The sequence below is a fragment of the Homarus americanus genome, unplaced genomic scaffold (assembly GCF_018991925.1).
Source record: "Homarus americanus isolate GMGI-L3 unplaced genomic scaffold, GMGI_Hamer_2.0 scaffold13381, whole genome shotgun sequence".
Lineage (NCBI taxonomy): Eukaryota > Metazoa > Arthropoda > Malacostraca > Decapoda > Nephropidae > Homarus > Homarus americanus.
Genome location: NW_024739802.1, coordinates 67,299 through 87,889, shown reverse-complemented (window position 1 = coordinate 87,889; position 20,591 = coordinate 67,299). Strand labels below are relative to the sequence as shown.

The window sequence follows — 20,591 nt, the reverse complement described above, 5'->3', positions numbered from 1 at the left end:
AACGCTTCTGCGCTTCACCTTGCACAGGATGTAAGGGGGTGCCCAATAAACTAGCCCCCTCTGGGGCAATCTAAAAAAAAAAATCTACTGTACAGCAATAAAATTAAGTGCAGTGTAAATGTGTAGCTACTGCTAGTTTAAATTTCTGGGGTGAGAAGGGATTTTTCAGCCAAATGGTGTTGAAAGGACCCAGAGGGAGGTTATGCTCAAGTCGGTATTCTAGATAAGTTAGACAGACAGCCTCAACCCGCATATAATCCGCCTTAGAGAAGTCTTATTGGAAATTATTTTTTGGAAAAATCACATGCTTACCCCTCATTCCTCAGAAGACTGCAGTACCATCATATTTAGTCAGATTTTCCCCACCAAAAATCGGTGATCCGAGGACTCCAAAATTAACAAGAGTTTCCATTAAAATTCAATGTGATTTCTCATTAATTTCAGCTTTTATGCATATCAAATGTTGTATGGAAGTGGTAAAATTATAAATTTATATTAAAACAATCTTATACAAATAAAACTTGAAATACCTGTAGTACAGTGCAATACCAGCAAAGTGCTCAGCCATATTATATATTTTCAATATCTTTCAATACCAGATACTCATTTAACTTTACTTACATGAAGCAAACCACAACCCACAATGACATATGCCAACATAGTGTAATATCTCCTTAATCCAATTTCATTGATTTTATCCAATGAAACGGTTACAAGTATGTAAAGATAAAATATATCAAGATAATTGTAGAAAATAGTGAACATAATCAAATTAATGATAGAATCCTAAGAACAATAAAAATAAAAAAAAGTACCAAACTGAATGAATTAGAGCCAGAAGTGTCAAACAAGCAACCTTTAATTAGAGTGCATCATCATCTTGTGATACTTCATATACTGTATGTTTTAAAGATTCAATGTAATATTTTAAAATATTGAATATAGTAGGATAGATATGGCCAGGACAGGCTAAATCAACAAACATGGTAATATTCTACCTTAAGATAATTATTTAATTGACCTTGACACCCAAGGTTATGTTATCTAAATGTTTAATGAAAACTTTCACATCATAATGCACAAATGTTTCAAGTTTCATGATGATATCTTCAATGAAGAAATAGCATGGTTTAGTCTTTGTTAACAAAAATTATAATATGACCTTGACACCCCAGGTAACAGCTACCCAAATGTGGTAAACCGTGCAACATCATCTATAATATACACATTTGTTCCAAGTTTCATTTCCATACTGTAATTATCTTCAACATAAAAATGAAATGAAAATAACAATTATCAGATTCATAATCTTTCTTAAAAACACCATCGTAAGGACTAGCAGCCAAGGGTTGATCACTTGATCAGCAGTCAACATAGCTTCAAGAGCAGCATCAAGCTCACCATCACCTGTTTTGGCTTGAACTGCAAGCAGTTCTGCTAATACACTACTTCTTTTCCTTTGAAATGTTGATCTGGCTTTTCTTTCAGTTGTTTTCCAGAAGTGAATGACTAGCTTGGGGTTAAAGTTTAAGTTTGAACACTCGCGCAAACCAACGATGATTTATTCATCATTGCCTTTGTAAATATTGATATAAAAAAGAACCATTATGACTGACAATCACAGTATACAAGCAAGACGTTTGTAAATTATGCTCGCAGCTAAGCAACAGTTTGCCATATCAGGATCACCTTAGGGATAAGGCACAGGTGCCATGCCAGTTTAGCAAGTGTTAATGTCTGCTGATTTCCATCTTTATACACAGATAAGGTGGTGCAATTACAATTCATCACTGGCTATCTCCTTGATGAAAATAAAAATTTAATAATCCTACTGCATTAATATAATTGTTGAATGCATGAGATACTGTACTTTAAAAACAATGAATGGTAAAGAAATTACAAGAATGGTATTTCAGTCAGTTTTCAACCCCACTATTTTACCAGAATTGTTATGGGATCCCACTTTGCGAGTCCTGGAGCCAAACAAGCCAGTAGTGCAACACACTGACATGCTAATCAATACTTCCTCACCAAAACTAGTATATAATTGCCTTTAAACAAATGACAAAATACACATACCTGAACCACCACCTTCAGCAGAAACAGAATCAATCGTGATTCCATGAGGTCCCACTTCCATCAGTACGAGGTCACCACCATCCATTGGAAAGCCTTGCATGGACCCTAAATTTAATAACGAGGCCAAACTACGAGCCTGGGCAGCAGTGGGTTGACTTGTATTACTTGCAGAAGCTGTAGAGGAGCTTGTGGAACTTGTGGAAGAGGTAGTGGATGGGGCTGTAGAGACTGGGAGGGTAATACTAGATCCACCTGGCCCCGGAATGGTAAAAAATCGAGTAGATGATGACGAAGTTGTTGAGGTGGAGGATGTGGAAACAGGGGCTATATTTGCTGAAGTAGTACTGGGTGTAGAGGTGGTGGTTGAAGAAGGGGAGCTGGTAGTGCTAGGACGGCTGCCACCCCGAACATTTACAGTTGTTCTTGATGGGTCTGAACTGGTAGTTACGTTGATCTGAGCCTATAACAATTAATTCATCATTAGACAGCAATGAACTTTCAAGCATTCTATGTCATACTCCTCTTTGTATACTGAATTTGTAAAAAAAAAAAAAATAATAATAATTTAATGTATTTGACCAATTATCTTTAATGGTAAATGTGTAAATTCAGATTAAAAGATAAAAACTAATTTCCAATATACCTGTACGAGTGCTGGCTGCTGAATTATAATTGGCCGGGCCCTTAACTGTCGGGGAGGTGAACGCCGCAAATCCACCATAATATCACTTATAGCATGCATGGCATGTGACACAAAATGTAGTACCTCTGACACACGCCACAAAAGCCATTGTTCTTGTTGCAATGAGGCTGTCTCCTAAAGGATAAGAAAATTTTAAATGGTTTCCCTTTTTCTTAATTTACAAATTATATGAACATAGACAAAATCTTTACATTTTTAAGACTACAGTACAACAAATTTTTATCACAAAAGCAACCCTTCCTAACTGTCCATAATACAAATCCCAACTCTGACTACCATATCAAGGGAGATGCCAATTATTTGAAACCATTAATTGCAGTTTCCATTAGTTGCCTTCAAGGTGAAGTATCACTTACCTGTTGGCTAAGTTCTCTATTTTCAAAGTGACAACAGTACGTACCATCTTACCTAAGACAGTTTACAATATGAAGTAATCCTGTTTAAACACTCAATTTGTATACATATATTTCTTCCCAGGTGAATAATAAAAACAAATCGGTTAAACATTGTCAAAATAAAATTTTAACTTATCCCCAAATGTTCATTGGAGAAAATATTGTCAAAAATGAGCACTCCTTGAAAACAAAGGTTTCTAAAAAATAAAATTATTTTATTAAGCATACCCCATCAGTATAAGCAGGATCATTAGCCATAGCTTGGTGGTAGCGAACCATGTAAGGTTCAAGACGACGTTGTATTTGGTTATACTGGTCCAAGACTTCCACCATAACTGCACAACGGGGGTGTTCCAGACGCACACTTCCAAGCCCTCCATCACTACTGCCTGCTCCATCTGTTTATAAATGTGGGGGGAAAAGACAGACTGTTCAAAGTCACTTTTTCAGTTAATAAATAGATAATAAGTTTACTTTCTGTTGAACAAGGTGCCATCCTCCTGACAACAGAGGCATGTTGATCCAAGGCCTCCAGCATGAATGCCATATTTATACACACCATTGTAAATATCTTTCTTTAATTCAAATATGTCTACTCCAAATACTCCAATAAGCCATTCTATTAACCTGCTGAAGCATTAGAGCTTCTGTAAGTCATAATACCCTTTACTACATTTTCCTTCTGCCCATCTCCAAACTATTATACTGTACTGTACTTCTTTCACCCAAATATACAACATACACAATTCCAGAAGCTTTGAAACAATTACTTGTGGGATGGTACTAAGTATAAAATGTAATACAGTTTAGCAAACATTCATCAAAATATTCAGGCATAAAGAATTTGTTTACTTAGATTTGTGACTACAGTACTATAGTTGCTTTCCGCACTTCTTACCTTGTGCATTAGACGTGCTAGCAGCAGCACCACTTGAACTAGACCTGTCACTGTCATCAGACCCACTCCTTTCACCGTCTGCTTCAGCTGTGTTGGCGACATTGCTCCTTGATGTGTTATCACTGGTAGAAGTGGATGGGGCAGAAGTAGTGCTACTACTCTGTCTGTTACCTTCTCCTGGCGATGATCGTGGATCTGAACAAACAAATACATGTAATCAAGATTCTAAATCACTGTAGGAATCAGAAGATACTGTTCACCATTCTTCTTGCACCTCTACAGCCTCCAAACCTTTATCTTTACACACCATTACAAAAAATAATTACTGACTGTCATCTCAAACTTTAATCAGAATAACATACACAAAATAAACATGATATACAAACAACTTGTACAACACCCACGATGTACTTTGGCAGCATGCACGATATTACCTTGAGTCAACATCAAATAATATCTTAATCTCGTCTTTCACCCAAACTGAATATAAATATTTTATGAGAAAAGAACTAATCAGACCTTTGAACATTTTTATGTTCAACTGTATCACCTTTTTGGTTTGAATGGAAGGAATGGATAATTTTCATTTCTTCTATGAGAAATGAAAGTGCATTTGATGTTTAACTCAGAGGTAGCTTGCCTGGCCTTACTTGTAATTCTGACAGTTAGTGTACGCACACTACCCTGGGGAAAAATACGAAGGGGACCACCACTTATACTGCTGGTGCTACTATTTGTAGCAGATGTTGTAGTTGATGCACTGGTGGTAGAATCACTTGTAGGATTTGTGGTTGTGCTTGAGGATGTTGCAGTACTGACAGTAGGTGGTCTTGTAGTTGCTGTAGGAGAACCAGTGTTGCCAGCACTAGGTCCTCCCCTAGCAAGGGAAGAGAGTGCTGATGCCACTGCTGCAGATGCTGCCTGAGCTAGACCACCTGCCAGACTACCATTTACAGCTCCCATCATTGGAGCCGGTGGAGCAGCTGGGATCAGCGTAGCAGGATCCATGCTAAAAATTAAAGATTACTACAATAGATGCTCCACACTTTTCTTTAATTTATATGACCTACTTAATAATTTTATATGCAGATAGTATCATATTCTGTAGACAAATTTAATATTACACTGGTATGTAAGTCCTGAAACTCTCCCTGCCATCCAAATCCTAGACCTGAGAATGCTTCTTAGAAAAAGATTTTTTTGGTAAATATCAGTACTATTGGCACCATATGCTTGTCAGTAACACTAAAAATGAGATCCATGGACTGGCACACTCCACATACATTAACACAAGAGAAACACATTAAATGTATACAATACTACTAGATATAAGAACTAATAAATCAGAAATAAGAAACTCCGTATTAACATCCAAAATTCCTAAATTTATAGACAACAGTGACATGATTATCATTAAAGCAATAAGGAAAAGATTCTATTTCACATGCTCTATGAAGCATATATTTAACTTAAAGGATTAAATACATTCAACTATCAGTAAGTACTATACACTATATACAATACAAGTGAACCCCCTCAATAATGATGTTCACATCTCTGAAAGTTCTTAAGTTGAATGTTCATAAGTAGAGCAACTGTATTTAATGTGGCGATTCCCTTATACGTACTGTACAGCAAATACACTACTCTACTGATATTCACACATTTTTGTTTTCTTTTCTGCTACATTGATTTTTGCTTCCATTTAATATCAGTAAATATTAAAGATGTTTACTGTATTTACCAAAATATATTCTGATTTCTTTCTAAAAATCATAGTGCATCCTATACATCAGCAAATAAGGTAATACTGTACTACAGTATTATTACTGCCAGCAAAAATGGTTGAATACCACATTTAAATTCATAAAGTTTTGGCTTTACTTTGGCATCCCTTCCCCTTTATTACTGTCTATAAGATTAAGACAGATATATACGGTACAGTATTGAGAATACCTGCCCCCGAAAGCAAAAAAAAAAAAAGAGTTTAAAGTCATAATCAATCATACTTGTTGAGAGCATCCATTTCTGAGTACAACGCTTCCATTTCCTCAATGGGTGGGGATGTGGTACTTGAAGCTGCTGCCACTCCCTCATCTGATGGAGCATCACTTGGTCTATTTTCACCAGAAGTTTCTGTCTCCATGGCCCCCATCTCTCTTGCTGGTTCTGCTGCCTGTAAATTAATAAATTTGGAGGTTACAAATTACAAAATGTACCAAGATATGCAATTGCTTAAAACTACCTTATAAAAAATTTTTTCATGAGGACTGTACATTGAAAATGCACTTTCAAAATGGGTCAGCAACACTGGGAATCACGATCTCAAATGGCCCCTTTGAACAGCTTGAGTATGGGAAGTGAAATGACCAACTAAAGTACTTCAGTGTTGTAAATTTTATAAAATTTTAAGTTCAATCAGAGTACGGTCCTCATATCTGAGGATTGGTCACCACAGTCCTCCGCTCTAAATGTTCTCAGGCTGTTTTAAATTCAAAGAGTCCATAAATCTTTGACCAAAAACTTTTATGTAATGAGAAAGGGATGATACATGACTCCAGAATAAAAGAGACAGATCACAAGTCATAACCCACCTGGCTTACACTGGCAGCCTGATCACTGTCTGGGGTGGATTCTGCAGAGCGAATGGTTTCCTCCCCTAGATGAAGTCGTTGATCCAATTGATCGAGCACTGCAGAGGCACGATCTAACATTGTGCGAGCCTGATGCAGACGAACACCAGATGAGCTGGGTCCTTGTGTTGGAGGAACTTTGGAGATAAATAACTTTGTAACATGGGGTTGAAAAAGAATTTCAAATCACAATTTCAAACATGAAAGGTTCCAAGGACTGGGCAGTATGCAGAGGTAGTAGTTGTAATAACTTTTAAAAATAAACTATCACCCTTTCCCCATAAGTTTACACCCATCTTCTAAATCATAAAGTGCAAAATTATCTCCCTTTTCATTACCAATGTTTGTAATAATCATTCCAAAAACATTTTAAGGTTTTCTTCAATATATAATAAGTATTACAGATGTTTGGCCAAAATTTAATACGTATATACAGCACAATTGTGTCCCCCCTCCCCCCCCATCTACCAAGTTTTGCTTTAAATTTTATACTATAAAACATTGTTACTTTATGCATTGTATATCATAAATGGTGTACCATATCACAAAGTCAAAAACTGATGATTACTTAATAACTACAGCACTGTACATGCCTAACATGGAAGAGTACTGGTATTGCACAGCCCATGCACATTAAACCAGAATTCCTTTCCGTCATAAGTTAAGTGCCCCCAGTGCACAGATTTTGTGGTTTAGAAAGAAAACCTGTTTATTTCAAAGAATTAAGATCCACAAGCAATGTGGTTTGCTATGCCTTGGCATACCACCAATACTGCAAGTGCTTCCTGTACACTAACCTGCTAAGTTAAACAGTTAATGTTCAAAATAAAGTCGATCTTCAAAACTCATCTACGACCTCCACATTGCCAAATCCTTGATGTCCATTACATTGCAGCACACATCGGAAATTTCAAATCAATCCACTGAATCTTATAAGAGGAGTTGTTTATGCAGTGTATATACCCTATCCCTTAATGAAAGTATCAGTGTAAAATAGGAAGTTAAAAAATGTTTCAATTAATTTTGCACCTTTATAATGCAACCTCTATTTTCATTATGTATACAGGTAAAACATTTAAAGCAAATTTCAATCCCATGAACATTGTGGGAGCTACTTATACAAAGTACAGTATATACACTTGACAGACAACCACTCCATCAAGAGCCATAAGGATAAAACTTGATAACCGTTTTACACAGTTGTAATCATAAGGAGTATCTAGCTAATCTATCTTTTTTTAAATGAAGAATTAATTTTTACAGGGTGGCCAAGAGAAAACAAAGACTTCATTTTCCTGTTAGTGAAGTCTATAAAGTTTTCAAGTAAATAAAACGTTTTATTTACTTCCCCCCAAATTCTGATCTTCTAAATACAAACCTATCGACTCATTATCTTCAGGTACAATAAATGATCCAAGAAGAACTTGTGCACCTTCAGGTGGCTGCTGGCGACGGTGATGGTGATGATGATGGTGGTGATGGTGGTGGTGATGGTGGTGACCACTAGGAGATCCAGTGCCAGTAGAACTCGAATTTCCAGCACCATTTCGACTGTTAGCCTGGGGGGGCGCCCTCATCACCAGATGTACTACCTTTTCGTGAACATCTGTAACAATTTCAAATTCATGCAATAAAATACATGAGTTACCCTTAACAATGGATGAAGTGTTTTTAAACTAGAGCATTAGGCATATCCCGGAAAATAAGGGTTTAATCCTAAAAACGTATATCACAAAGCCAATGAGGAGCAACCCCAGAATACGCACGCCAAAGACTTTCAAGGTTTCCTCGGTACACCGCTAGGTCAAGCGGACTGGTGGTAATCCCAAACTCACTCACTTCCCTGTGATAAACATCACTCCAAGTGAAAGATTATATGTCCTGGGAGAGTGGTAAGTAATGATGCTGCAAAGCCTATTTTTCCCAGTGCACAGATCACACCTCATCTGACAATGTTGTAAATCAGGTTCACAACAGTAATCCCATTTACTCTTGCCAATCTCCAAGGAAATCTCTAGGATCCAGGTTGCTCCTACTGGTACAGTGACAAGCAATATTGAATCTTAGTCATTATTTCAGTTAATTATTGTATATCTTCACATCTAGAGATGAAAGACAAATTATTAAAGGATTCAATAGCTCATCAACTTACTATAATCTGAAAGTTTCTTGTCATCCTGCAAGACACGTCCACAGTATATAAGTCTCTGCTTGTCTGCTGGGATGTTAACAGATGATGCTATTCTTTCTTTGAACTGCTTCACAGTAATCTGAAAATGAGGGAATTCATCTTTAATTTGGAAAATATAACACCTTGGATATAGTGCTTGTATAACTTTGAGAGGTTTCTTCCATGTTAACCACAATTAGCGTGAACAAAAGAAATTCTGAAATTCTAGACATCTCATGCATTGAGGTGTAATGACACTGAGAGTAAAACTTTACTACTATTGATATAAATACCTAAGTAAAATACTAGTACACAGTTTAATAACTAATATATTACTTTAAGTCTGTTAATGGTTACTGTATTTAGTAATGCACAGCTAACTATCATAAAAGAAAAGTGAAACTATGCAATCACTTGCAACAACCAAGAATTAAATACATAATAATGCCATATTTCCAGTACAAAAACCACAAGAGTAGGAGTGAAAGAAAATGGGTCCCATAGGCATAACTGCTCAATAGGGACAGTACACAAGGAGGGAGCATGGCCGGTACTGCACTCTACCTTACTACCTTATTCACTTCCTCTAGTTGTAAACTTAGGTACCCATTTACAGCTGGGTGAACTGGGAATCAAACCACTGATCTCTGGAACATAATGCAAGCACAATATCCACTCAACCAAGTAGTAAGTATGACCATATATCACAAGATAAGGGAGTAATCATGGCCACTAATCACAAGAAAAGGGATTAAAAATTGCCAAAAATAACAAGAGGAGCAAGCATGGCTACTGGTTTCAAGAGCATGGAAAAACCTAATGTCAATTGCTGCCACTAAATATTTACCTCATCTGGAACCGAGTACTGATGGTTCTGAGAATCAAGTGTCTTGACCGTGACGTCAATCATCTTGGTGGTTACAGGCTTCTGGAAGGAAGAAAGAATATTTAATCCACAAACTAATGACACCTAAGGTTAGGTTAGTTTTCCTTTTTTAACAATTTCACATAAACAAAGGTACGATATTTGAGGTTAGTTTACAACAATGCATCTTATTAGCCGCTAAGGAAAAATTCTATAAAGAAAACTTGTTTCTTACTTTTCATACCAATATAAAATAGGAAAAATTGCAACTTTCCTCCTTTTTTTATCATGAACCTCCTCACTCTGCTACCATTATCAGCTGTTTACAGAGCACAAAAAAATATATACCAAGTCTCGGATATTAATGCTTCTGATCTGCACAAATAAAAAACCGCCAGTAGCTTTTGAAACTACAGTAATAAAAATTCTTAAATACAGTACCAACAAAAATAATGAGGCTTTGCAGCAATATTTTATTATTAATTGTGGCCAAGGACACAGTTTCATACCTGAAGTGCACCCCCCTCATACCTGTGAATTCTCACCAGGGACCACCAACCACAATTGATTTATAATAAATAAGACAAACCAACTAACCAAACCTAACTTTATTGTAGATTTGGCAAGTTGGACTGGGTGTTAGGAAGAGCTTGCATAGCCAGATAACTCGCTTTCACAAGATTTATGTGTTTTTTTTACATTTGTGCTAAATTGGTAATGTTCCATGTGTGGTTTTGTGTGACAAAATGATAAAAAAAAATTAAATCCATTTTTATTAATCCAACAATATTATCACAGCAAATAACAATACAAGTATAATACCTAAGTCTCCAGTAATCTTTAACCCTAAATCCCAGGTAACGTTCCTTAATGTTCTTAATTTTCATGGCATAATTTGAATGTCCACTCGGGACAAATTACTTTGTATGGGATATTTATTTACTTGGCAACTCAACTCGCACGCAATCTTTGTCTCAATCCTAGTACAGGTAGTCTAATTTTTTTTTCCGGGAATTAGCCCACCAGGGCACAGGTCAAACGACCCACAATGGGGCTTGGGGGGCGAAAAAATAAGAAAAAGGAATTAAAAATAGAAAAGAAAAAGGTTATAAAGTACTGTGTTAATCTACCACGAAGATGCCGTAAAACCAGATTTTTAAAGCGAGACATTGTATGAGTATGGAAACACAGAAGGCAGAGCATTCCACAGTTTGGCTGTGTGAGGAAATAAGGATGTACTATAACGGGTTATTCTAGTGTGACCGACATCCACACAGAAACGGTGGGCACCGCGGGCAAGACGTGTGTTACGAGCCCACGGCCTTGCCGGCAGTACCTGTAAAAGAGAGAGTGAAGCAACATTGCGGTGAAGAGAAAGGGAAGAAAGATTGTCAACTAAAGGAGGAGAGTTAATAAGACGAAATGCCTTTGATTCCACCCTATCTAACAGTTGGACAGAAGAAGAGCCACCCCAGATATGACAGCAGTACAGTACTCCAAGTTAGGACAAATGAGTCCCTTATATACTTGAAGCAACTGCTCAGGAGTGAAGTAGCTACGGCATCTGTACAGCATTCCCAACTTTTGGAAGGCGGTTTTAGCTATGTTGTGAATGTGTGATTTCCAGGACATATTGGAGGAAATGGTGAGGTCCAGCTATCATGACGTCTCATGACCCGCCTCGCCCCTCCACACCCTAGAGACCTAGAGAGGTGCTATTCATAGAGTTGCTTTATTTGAGTGACAATGGTTTAGTTTGGGGTGACAAATACAGTGATGGGGAGTTACAGACCCAGATGTTGAGTTTGGTGAGGCAGCCAGCGGTGCGGACAATAATACAGACAATGGCACTCACTCACCATCCCCACCCTGCCTACTATTCCCTCAGCAAGGCTGTGGTCGCGAGCACCGTGGTGGCCATGGATGTAGGGGACCACGTGCATGCCAGCCACAACAGTACACTCGGAGTGATTGCACTAATTTTACACTTTTTGAACGTGGATTAAAAAAATCATTGCCAAAATATGCCCGCATCTTTAAAAAAATTAAGTGAGGCAGAATCAGACAGGGAACTAGAAGACTACTGGGTATAAATATACTGTACTGCAAACTAAAAAATACTATCATTGAGGCTTACAATTAGTCAACAATATTAACTGTATTATACACTTAGCTGGGAAGGCTGCTCAGCATTAGGATCCCTCGCTAACTAGTGCATCAACCATTCAACCTTAAACCTAGCAGGGGTGATGATGTCTGTGCTGAAATTCCTTGTAAGAAATTCTATAGAAAAATGTAAGTAGGAAAGTTGCAGTTCCTTAATACTATTATTGATATTCCAAGGATAAGAAAAGTCTTCTCCATTAGAATTTTTTCCTAAAGTGCCTCACAGACTGTGAGGCACTTTAGGAAAGATAAGGAATAAAGAACAATATTGCTACTTGCTACTGAAAGTCTGAAATATTAAATTTTAGAACCTCCTCCACGCTCATTGGATGATCACTCGTGACAACTAAAATGGTACAATGGCACCACCAAGAAAAATAATCCAGTTTGTTTTTATTATGAATCCGAATCGAGATAAAGGTGGAGGAAATGGTTATCACCAGAAGGAACTTACAGAATTGGACCAAAATTTCCAGATGTTATTTGCAGGGTACCGGTACTAAAAAAAAATTAATATGACAATGCACAGAACCTAACGGGACTTGATGTAACCTAACCAAATCTAACTTCAAACCAGGGGCAACGCCCCCTGAACCCCCGCCATATAACCAATGGTTATTTGGCCAACCAGCACGATCAAACAACCGATAGTTATGTGGCTGACCAGTGTGGCCATATCACCAATAGTTATTTTGGCAGACCGGCATAGCCAAATTACCAATTATAATATCTATTAGCCGGCCGGCATGACCAAATTACCAATAGTCATTTGACTGGCCGGCGCAGTCAATCCACCACTTCGTATAAGTTAATATGCTGTATATTTGCACGAACTCTGGTATTATCATCGTTTCGGTCATCCAGCGAATTTTAGGATTTTAAGTTACCACCGTACGAGAGAGCTCCTGTGGGTTTGTTTGTTTGTTACCAGTACTATGCTGCATGTGTAGTTGTTCATTGGGCATTGATTGGTCGGTATGATTTTGTATCAACCAATCACAGCTCGGTATTGGTTAGATTACATTGAAATCATGTTTTCCAGTGGTTTTTGATGTGTTTTGAATGATTCTGACCTTCGTTTCTATCGCAAATTACTACTTTTGTGATTTTATCCCACCCAAAACCCCTGGTTCCCACTGGGGATCCCCCATTATCGTTGGATAAGGGGTTGGGGGTACTTCAAAAAGTAGTGATTAGCGGTAGAAATGAAGGTCAGAATCATTCAAAACACATCAAAAACCACTGGAAAAAAACAACAACTTCAACTTCCAAATAGGTGGATGACCTAATCAATAATTTTACCCAAACTGTAATGTATATGTTTATGCATGCTAATTCGCCCCCCCACCCCCCATTCTTTCTACAAGGTCAGTTTCTTAAATCATCAAAAACAGGCTTTAATCCTATATCAACCAACCAAAGGTCTAAAAGCAGTTATAAAGTTTGGTATTATTTTACTTTCGGACATAGCGCCCCAGAAAGTTACAAACTGCCGAAACATTTACATCTCGCTATTCTGAGCATTTTGAACCACATATATATATATATATATACATGGCAGAAATGGATAATAGCAACACAATTGAACTTAATTAATTTTAAGTAGTTTTCAATCTTCGTCTGTGAGATGATGTTATCGGCGAATCACGCAAGCGCAATGTTGACTGAATTCATCCAGTCGTGAGCAATGAGGTATCGATATCGCCAAGCGAATTTTTTTCGACCAATCACATTTTATTTTTTTTAAAAGGAAGCAGCCTGGGTACGATTTTAATTTCATTGACCAGTTTCACAATGGCCGTGGTGGAGGTTGGTTGTCGTTTGTGCTCTTACGATCATTTTAAGTTTATTGCCGAGTTTTGCGAGGAAGATCATTCTATCCAATTCTTATGTATCCCTGGTCCTGCCATTTCTAACTAAGATATTGTACTTTCGGACATAGCACACTCCAAAGTTCTTAACTACTGAAACATTTCAATTAATTTAAGCTAGGCCTACCGCGGGTCTGGGGGCGGAGCCCCCAGCTACGAGTTAAGTTAATTAGGTTAGGTTTTGTTAGGTCAGATAATTCGTTTTCGTTTTCCCCGCCACCCAAAAAACCCGATTTCCCAGGCTCTACCCCATTATTGCGGGGGGAAAGCAATTTCCACCAAAAATGAAGGTCAGGTTCGTTTAAAACGCACCAAAATACACTGGAAAACATATTGGTCAACCCCGAGGGACTCGTGTCCTAAAGTTTCCCTACTTGACTCGACCAGATGTTAACAGGAAACTTTGATCTCCCATTATACAACTTACGAATATTAAAAACACAAAAAAATGAATATGTACAGTAAACTATCTGCTGCAAATGTAATAAAGTGGTACCCTCTGTTTAACATTAACTTAGCCTTCCATTTCACCCCATCCTCAGAGAAACACCGTCTGAGGTGTTACATTTCAAGTGTCAGCCAATTAACCAGAGGAAAACATGATATCTACTCTACCCCCTTACGTCATATCATCCACCTACACCCAAATTCTTCTATATTTCTTTTAATTCTGCTTCTGTTAACTTAATAAACTAGTCTGGCCGCGGCTGTTGTACACTCGTATCTGCAAGAAGGTTTATGATCTTAAAGATAAATTACCAAAACGTTTCCCCCCCCCTTGTTCCTCCTGCTCTGAGCCGCGACGCCCTGACACACAAGGGTCACACACACACACCTCTCACTCTCTCTTTCCACTCTATTATTTACTTCACTCGGTACCTCCTTGGTATCCAGTAACCTCCTACGATAATATAAGGTATATAGTACTGACCTAAAGCCCGGGTACAATCATGAATGTTGTGATGTATGTGACGGGAAGCAGTAACAGCTGACGGCTAGTATGGCTCTCCGTGTTGCGTTGTCTTCCCCAAGTGAACATCTACTGGCGTACCCGCGCACGCAACTCATAGGTGGGTCTTTTATCATTAATACAGTAGTTTACAATGATATTACGGTTGCAGATATTATGTATGTGATGAGTAAATGAAATATGTTGTGTTAGCACCGTTTTTGTGTATTTTATATAGATATTTAAAAAGGTATTTAAGTTTGTTTAGTCAACTGTCAAGGTACCGCATCCTAGCATATTCATATATTATGAATTATAATTTATGATACCACTTTATGTACCGTCTAAGTAGACTTTAAGATGTACAATATTTAGAGCTTAGACTAAACATCACTTTTTCATGTACAATTGCTTTCCAAATAATCGCTTATACGTAAAAGAAAGTAACGTTAAATGCTCTATTTTGGAAGATTCTGGATTCTGCTTGAAACTGTTTTCCCGTTGCGGCATCAAAATCGTATTTATTTTCCTTAGGGTATTCAAAAATTATTAACGTAAGTTTATTTTATTATTATACTTTATCAGATCTTTTAAGTGTAAAAAAACACACTGATTTAAGGTAACAAGGAAAGGATTGTATAGGTGCTGGAGGAGCCAGGATAACAGACAGTGAAGTGGAGGTGGGGGTTGGGGGGCATGTGTTTTGTAGTGGATATCTCCCCTACAAACGCTGTTTGCCGCTGAGTAACCGACCCCACCAATTCCCCAGTGTATGCCTCGTGGTCTACGTAGGTCAACCAGCGCCGCCATACACCACGGAGCGGGGGTCAACTACTAAGCCACGCCAACCCCCGCTATTTAAGACCTGACCTAATGGTGACCTGCCTCTTTCTACCTACAGCCGCAGCCAGCAACACCTCCTCCGCCGCCGCTGCCTGGTGGTCCTCGCTCCCGCCGGCGAGCATGGCGACTCACAAGCTGTCCTTCTCTGAGCATCCTCACCTGAGTGAGAACCAAACATCTCATACCCCACAGTTTCTTTATTTTCACCACTGATGGGGCCACGGCTCGTTAGCCGCTTGACCGGTCGGCCACATCTTTGCTACTTACTGTTTGCAAGTATTGGGCCCCTGGGCATGTACTGGCTCCAGAATGCAAGTCCTTGCCAGAATGTATCTGTACCTGCACTAATGTTGATCAAGTTTTAAATGAGCTTACAACGGTGCCACACGTCACAACACTCCCTGACATTTTATTCCAAGAGTTCACAACCCACACTGCTAAAAAAAAGTTTGTCCTGGCATTTTCTGAACTTGTCGCTTCTTCAACCTTAAGCTGTGACCCCTAGTGAGACGGCCCGCTCCAAGTATGAACACTAGACTTCAGTTAAATCATCCCTTGCCCGCCTATAATATAAGCTAGGCAACAACAGGCTTTTAATCTAGAATTACCATACGTCCGTATTTTCCAAGACATGTCCTCAATTGTGGTTCTTAAATCTCCATCAGGGAGGAATTTTTAAATATCTTAAAACGTCCGGTAATTTGCTCTTATTTTATTTCCCCAAAGATGTCGATACGAAATTGACCATGTGAAAAAATTAGGAATAAAATATTCATTGGTTCTTGGGAGGAAGAGTGTTGATTGGTTCACTTGTCTAGTTCGCAGCATCGCTCAGTTTTCGTCCTGGACAGGTACGAGTTTTCCAAAGTCTCTTCCCCTGCACATTCCAATTACAGGAAAAAATGACGAACGAACGTTTGTGTTTCGGGAATAAGAGGAGGCGAGAGTTAGGGCAGTACGGAAGATAAGTGGTTCAAGGTTACCTGCACAGCAAAACATTCCCCAACTAAGCCTCAGCTATGAGGTAATTGTGACCAAGTGTGTGACCGGCCATCAGGAGAAAGTCTTGGAGGTGATGGAAGGAAAATAACGCGGCAGGATTTTTGAGAATTAATTGCATAAATTTTGCCAAGATGGTCATGGATTATCACGGAGAGGATCAATGAGGAATGATAAGAGGATGAAAGATAATAAGTAGTATAGTACCACATTGGAAATGCCGCTTCTTGTCCAATTAAGTAGTTCAGCAACGTTGGGTCTGGTTATGTTAGGTTTGGTTAGGTTAGGAAATAAGCATCTCATGGCTTTGTCAGCTGTCCTTGATAAAATTTACGAACATTTTTAATTAAACTGAACTGTAAACGCACCAGAAGCAAAATTGACCAAGATGACAAAAACCCCTTGTAAAATGTTTTTTTTTACATAACGAGACAAAAAATAGACCTAAAGTAGAAATGTCAGGTACAAAGGCACTGATAAATGACAAAATGATCCAAAATGAGGAAACATTACAAATTTACAAATAAAAACGCAGGCAGAGGTCAGACAAGTGTCACTGTCAAAATGATGTCATATTTATATTATAATGTATTACTGAGATAGAACTACCACGGTCTTTAAGCAAGTATTCTAGGTTAGTAAATGCACTAGTCACCAACACTTAAAGATTCTATTCACCGAAGCGCCCCTTTGCCAAAGAGAGTTAAGATACCTGCACCAAGGAGAGATAGTTATTCATTCAGTAAAATCGTCAATCAAGTTCATATAGGTTAAGCATGTACACAATACGACTATCGTAGACAATAGGTATAATGTATTGTTGTTGTGAACATTGTTACGTGTTCAGTGTAAAGGTAAACAATGCACACACGTCTGTTGGTAAAATTTCTTTAATCTTGCACTTCGTTACAAACACCAAACCAAACCTATTATATATGGTGCTTTTCACCCAGTACTCTGCTGCCCCTTGCTGGGAAGTTCTTTTCAAGTGAGCCTTAAGCCCTAATAGGCCCCAACCTACCCTCGCTAGTCTAGCCAAACCTAAACTAACTTAACCTAACCCAAGCTAGCCTAGCCTAACCTGAGCCTAACTTAATTCCGCCCAACCTTATCTAGCTTAACCATGTGGTCTAGGCTCAATTGAACTGGGACTCATTAGGACTGAGCTCCATGACTATTGGCTAGGTTGGGTTAAATTATGATGTACTAGGGCCGGGGACTAATTCACCTTACCTTAATGCACAGGGAAATGATCATGAAGCTAAGATGACGTCACTGGGCCCAGGAACCCCAAAAGCTTCGTGTATTGATTTATCGCCCTAACTGGAGACACGGGAACGCTTCTAACTGGATCACTAAAGGGGTCATGTCAGGGATTCAGAGTCGTCACCATAATGTTCCTGGTACCTGTGTGTGTGTGTATGTCCATGTTACCCTCATGGACTACAGTAAATTGCCAAAGCAGCTACTCTACTGTCACTTCAGAATGGAAAACTTAATGCTGGCGGACAACGGAAAAGGTATAAGGATAGCCTTAAGACAAAACTGAAAAGTGCCAAATCGACCCCCTCACCTGGGAGACGATCACTCCACACAGTAACGCTTGGAGGAGCACCACACGAGGTGTCAATACTTCGAGTTAGCTTGACTGCATACCGAGGCAGACAAGCGCCAGACGCTGCCGCCGCCCCTCCCGCACTAGATGTAGCCTCCCACAAAGTCTATAGAAGTCTATAGACCTCGCCCCTCCACACATGCAACATCTGCGGACGACTCTGTCGGTCCCGTATCGGCCTTATGAGTCACCTCAGAGCTCACCAATGAAGGTGACATCACTAATAACTCATATCATTGTGTCACCGATGGATGATCGTCATACTCGATACCGAGTGACAGCAAATTATTATAATTATTATTATTATTAGTAGTAGTAGTAGTGTGTGCGTGTGTGTATGTGTGGGTGTGTGTGTGTGTGGGTGTGTGTGTGTGTGGGTGTGTGTGTGTGTGTAAAAGAGACGTTTGTGGTGTCTGTGGTCGTAAAAGTTAACTTCCTGCCAACTTTGAATCCTTAATCTTAAAAATGGACGAAAGTGTTAGTGTGTTAGGGAGTTAAATGTCTTTCCATTACACCTGAATTTGTTTAACCATTGACACATTATGAACATCTCCATACACAAGTTCTTATAAGTTTTAAAAGATCTACCCTTATAAACTTTTAACCCCTGAAATAACCATTTAAGCTACGATAAAAAAGATGAGCATCAATGTGACATCAAAGTTACAACAAGTATCTACTGTAAGAGAGTTCTCGAATCCCTCAACACGAAAGAAATAAAAACAACTACCTTATGAACCTCTCAGCATCCCAGCACTAGTCCGGAAACATGCACGATATTTCTCTCATCTCCTGAAACAGGAAGTAGAAGATTACCTCACCAACTTTTCAGATGCTAGTGCACTGGTCCTGAAGACATGTGGGATAATTCTCTCAAGTTATTCTCCCGTAACGTTCTGTCTTTTTTACCGCCATACCTCGACACAAACTCGTGAATTTGGCGCTTAAAGTCCTCCCAAGCAGCCAACCTACTGCCCCAGTCTCCTCAGCGGCAACTGAAACATGGAAAACCGGGAAGGTCAGCTGTGTGTGTGTGTTAAGACGAAGACCCTCATGTAGCTGACCATGAGTGCTTCTGAGTGGAGTGCGGCTCACGAGACACGTTTGGCCACCTCCTACAGAAAACACACAAAAGAATCCTCCTACAAGCGGCCCTGATTTAACCATTTAATGATTTTTTGGCAATTATTAAGTTTATTTAATTGATGGGATTTATACTAACATTATATTATATTAATATTTAGATAGTTCACCGATTATTTTAATTGTGTTAACTTAATTCCCTAATATAGAAAGAAGGCATTTTGTATTGATATGGCAACACTTCATGATCAACTCGGTGTTCTGCTACCGGTGGTTGTGTTTACCTGTGATGTATTGTATGGTAATCGCACATAGATATTGTATACCGTCCCCACCTTCCCAATTTCGTCTTCAGGTGCCGCATAATATGGGAGACGGTGTATTAAACGTATCATTACTTGTTTCTTTTGTTCTTATTATTTGAAGTTATTGACAATTCTATTAATAGATAAACATTTTCTATAACTCATTATGAAACTTTCGTGGGCGTCATGGTTATCGAAAATGAAAATGCACTGAAAACCAAAATATTCAATCTTGTGGCCTTCTGAGATAAAGTAGGGCCATTCGGGCGGCCTACTGACGTGATGGAGGGCCATTTGTGTGGCCCCCCCTCACTGGTCTAGGATGGCCATCACTGATGTACGAGGACTGAGAGAGAGAGAGAGAGAGACGAATATGAACGGAAGATAGAGAGGGATAGACAGAGAAGCTCCTACTGACCAAGAAAACGGACAAAGGATCTTCCCCGTAGAGAGAAAGACACACACACACACACACACACACACACACACACACACACACACACACACACACATACACATACATACACACAGAAAGAGAAAGGATATCTACTGAACAAAGAAACACTTGGATATTAACACCCTAAGAACGCCCCCTCAGCCTTCAGACTTACCCATAAGTGAATCCTTGCAGCTCTCTCCTGGCCAAGAGTCCAGAACAAAGCCGCTAGACGGAACAGGACTCAAGGATATCATGATAATAACTGGATATCTTCACTTTCCATGAAGACCCCGAGTTAATTAAGTCTTTGTAAGAGAGAATAAAGGACTGTAAGTGGGTGATTGTGAGTGATTTTCTGAAGGTCTTTTCTGAAATTAGCACAACATAGGAGATAGACTGGACACACTTCTTTGACTGTTCATGACTGTTAAAATAATCAAAAGGGTGAGAAAAAAATTGTCATTGACTGTAGTTGATTTTTTTATTTTTTTTTCAATCAATTCAACTCGAGAAACAGAGCGTAAGTAGATGTCTTACGCAGGACCGAGAATAAGATAAAATTAGACAAGACAAGGGTG

At 38.8% G+C, this 20,591-nt stretch overlaps 1 protein-coding gene across 6 annotated transcripts in view; it reads right to left on the bottom strand.

Moving 5' to 3' along the window:
• LOC121874987 (large proline-rich protein BAG6-like) overlaps positions 1-14,817 on the bottom strand; it is a 38,043-nt gene extending 23,226 nt beyond the window's left edge. For 3 of the 6 annotated variants that reach the window (XM_042379337.1, XM_042379343.1, XM_042379340.1), the window contains exons 1-11: positions 14,712-14,817; positions 9,726-9,806; positions 8,861-8,978; positions 8,141-8,314; positions 6,670-6,845; positions 6,085-6,251; positions 4,726-5,084; positions 4,076-4,270; positions 3,406-3,575; positions 2,723-2,896; positions 2,080-2,539 (exon numbers count right to left, since the gene is read on the bottom strand). In XM_042379337.1, the coding sequence (XP_042235271.1) occupies positions 2,080-2,539; positions 2,723-2,896; positions 3,406-3,575; positions 4,076-4,270; positions 4,726-5,084; positions 6,085-6,251; positions 6,670-6,845; positions 8,141-8,314; positions 8,861-8,978; positions 9,726-9,788 (2,056 nt within the window). In that variant the 5' untranslated portion in view covers positions 9,789-9,806; positions 14,712-14,817. The remainder of the gene's footprint in view (positions 1-2,079; positions 2,540-2,722; positions 2,897-3,405; positions 3,576-4,075; positions 4,271-4,725; positions 5,085-6,084; positions 6,252-6,669; positions 6,846-8,140; positions 8,315-8,860; positions 8,979-9,725; positions 9,807-14,711) is intronic. The other 3 variants (XM_042379341.1, XM_042379339.1, XM_042379338.1) reach the window with 3 other exon arrangements.
• Positions 14,818-20,591: the final 5,774 nt, after the last annotated feature.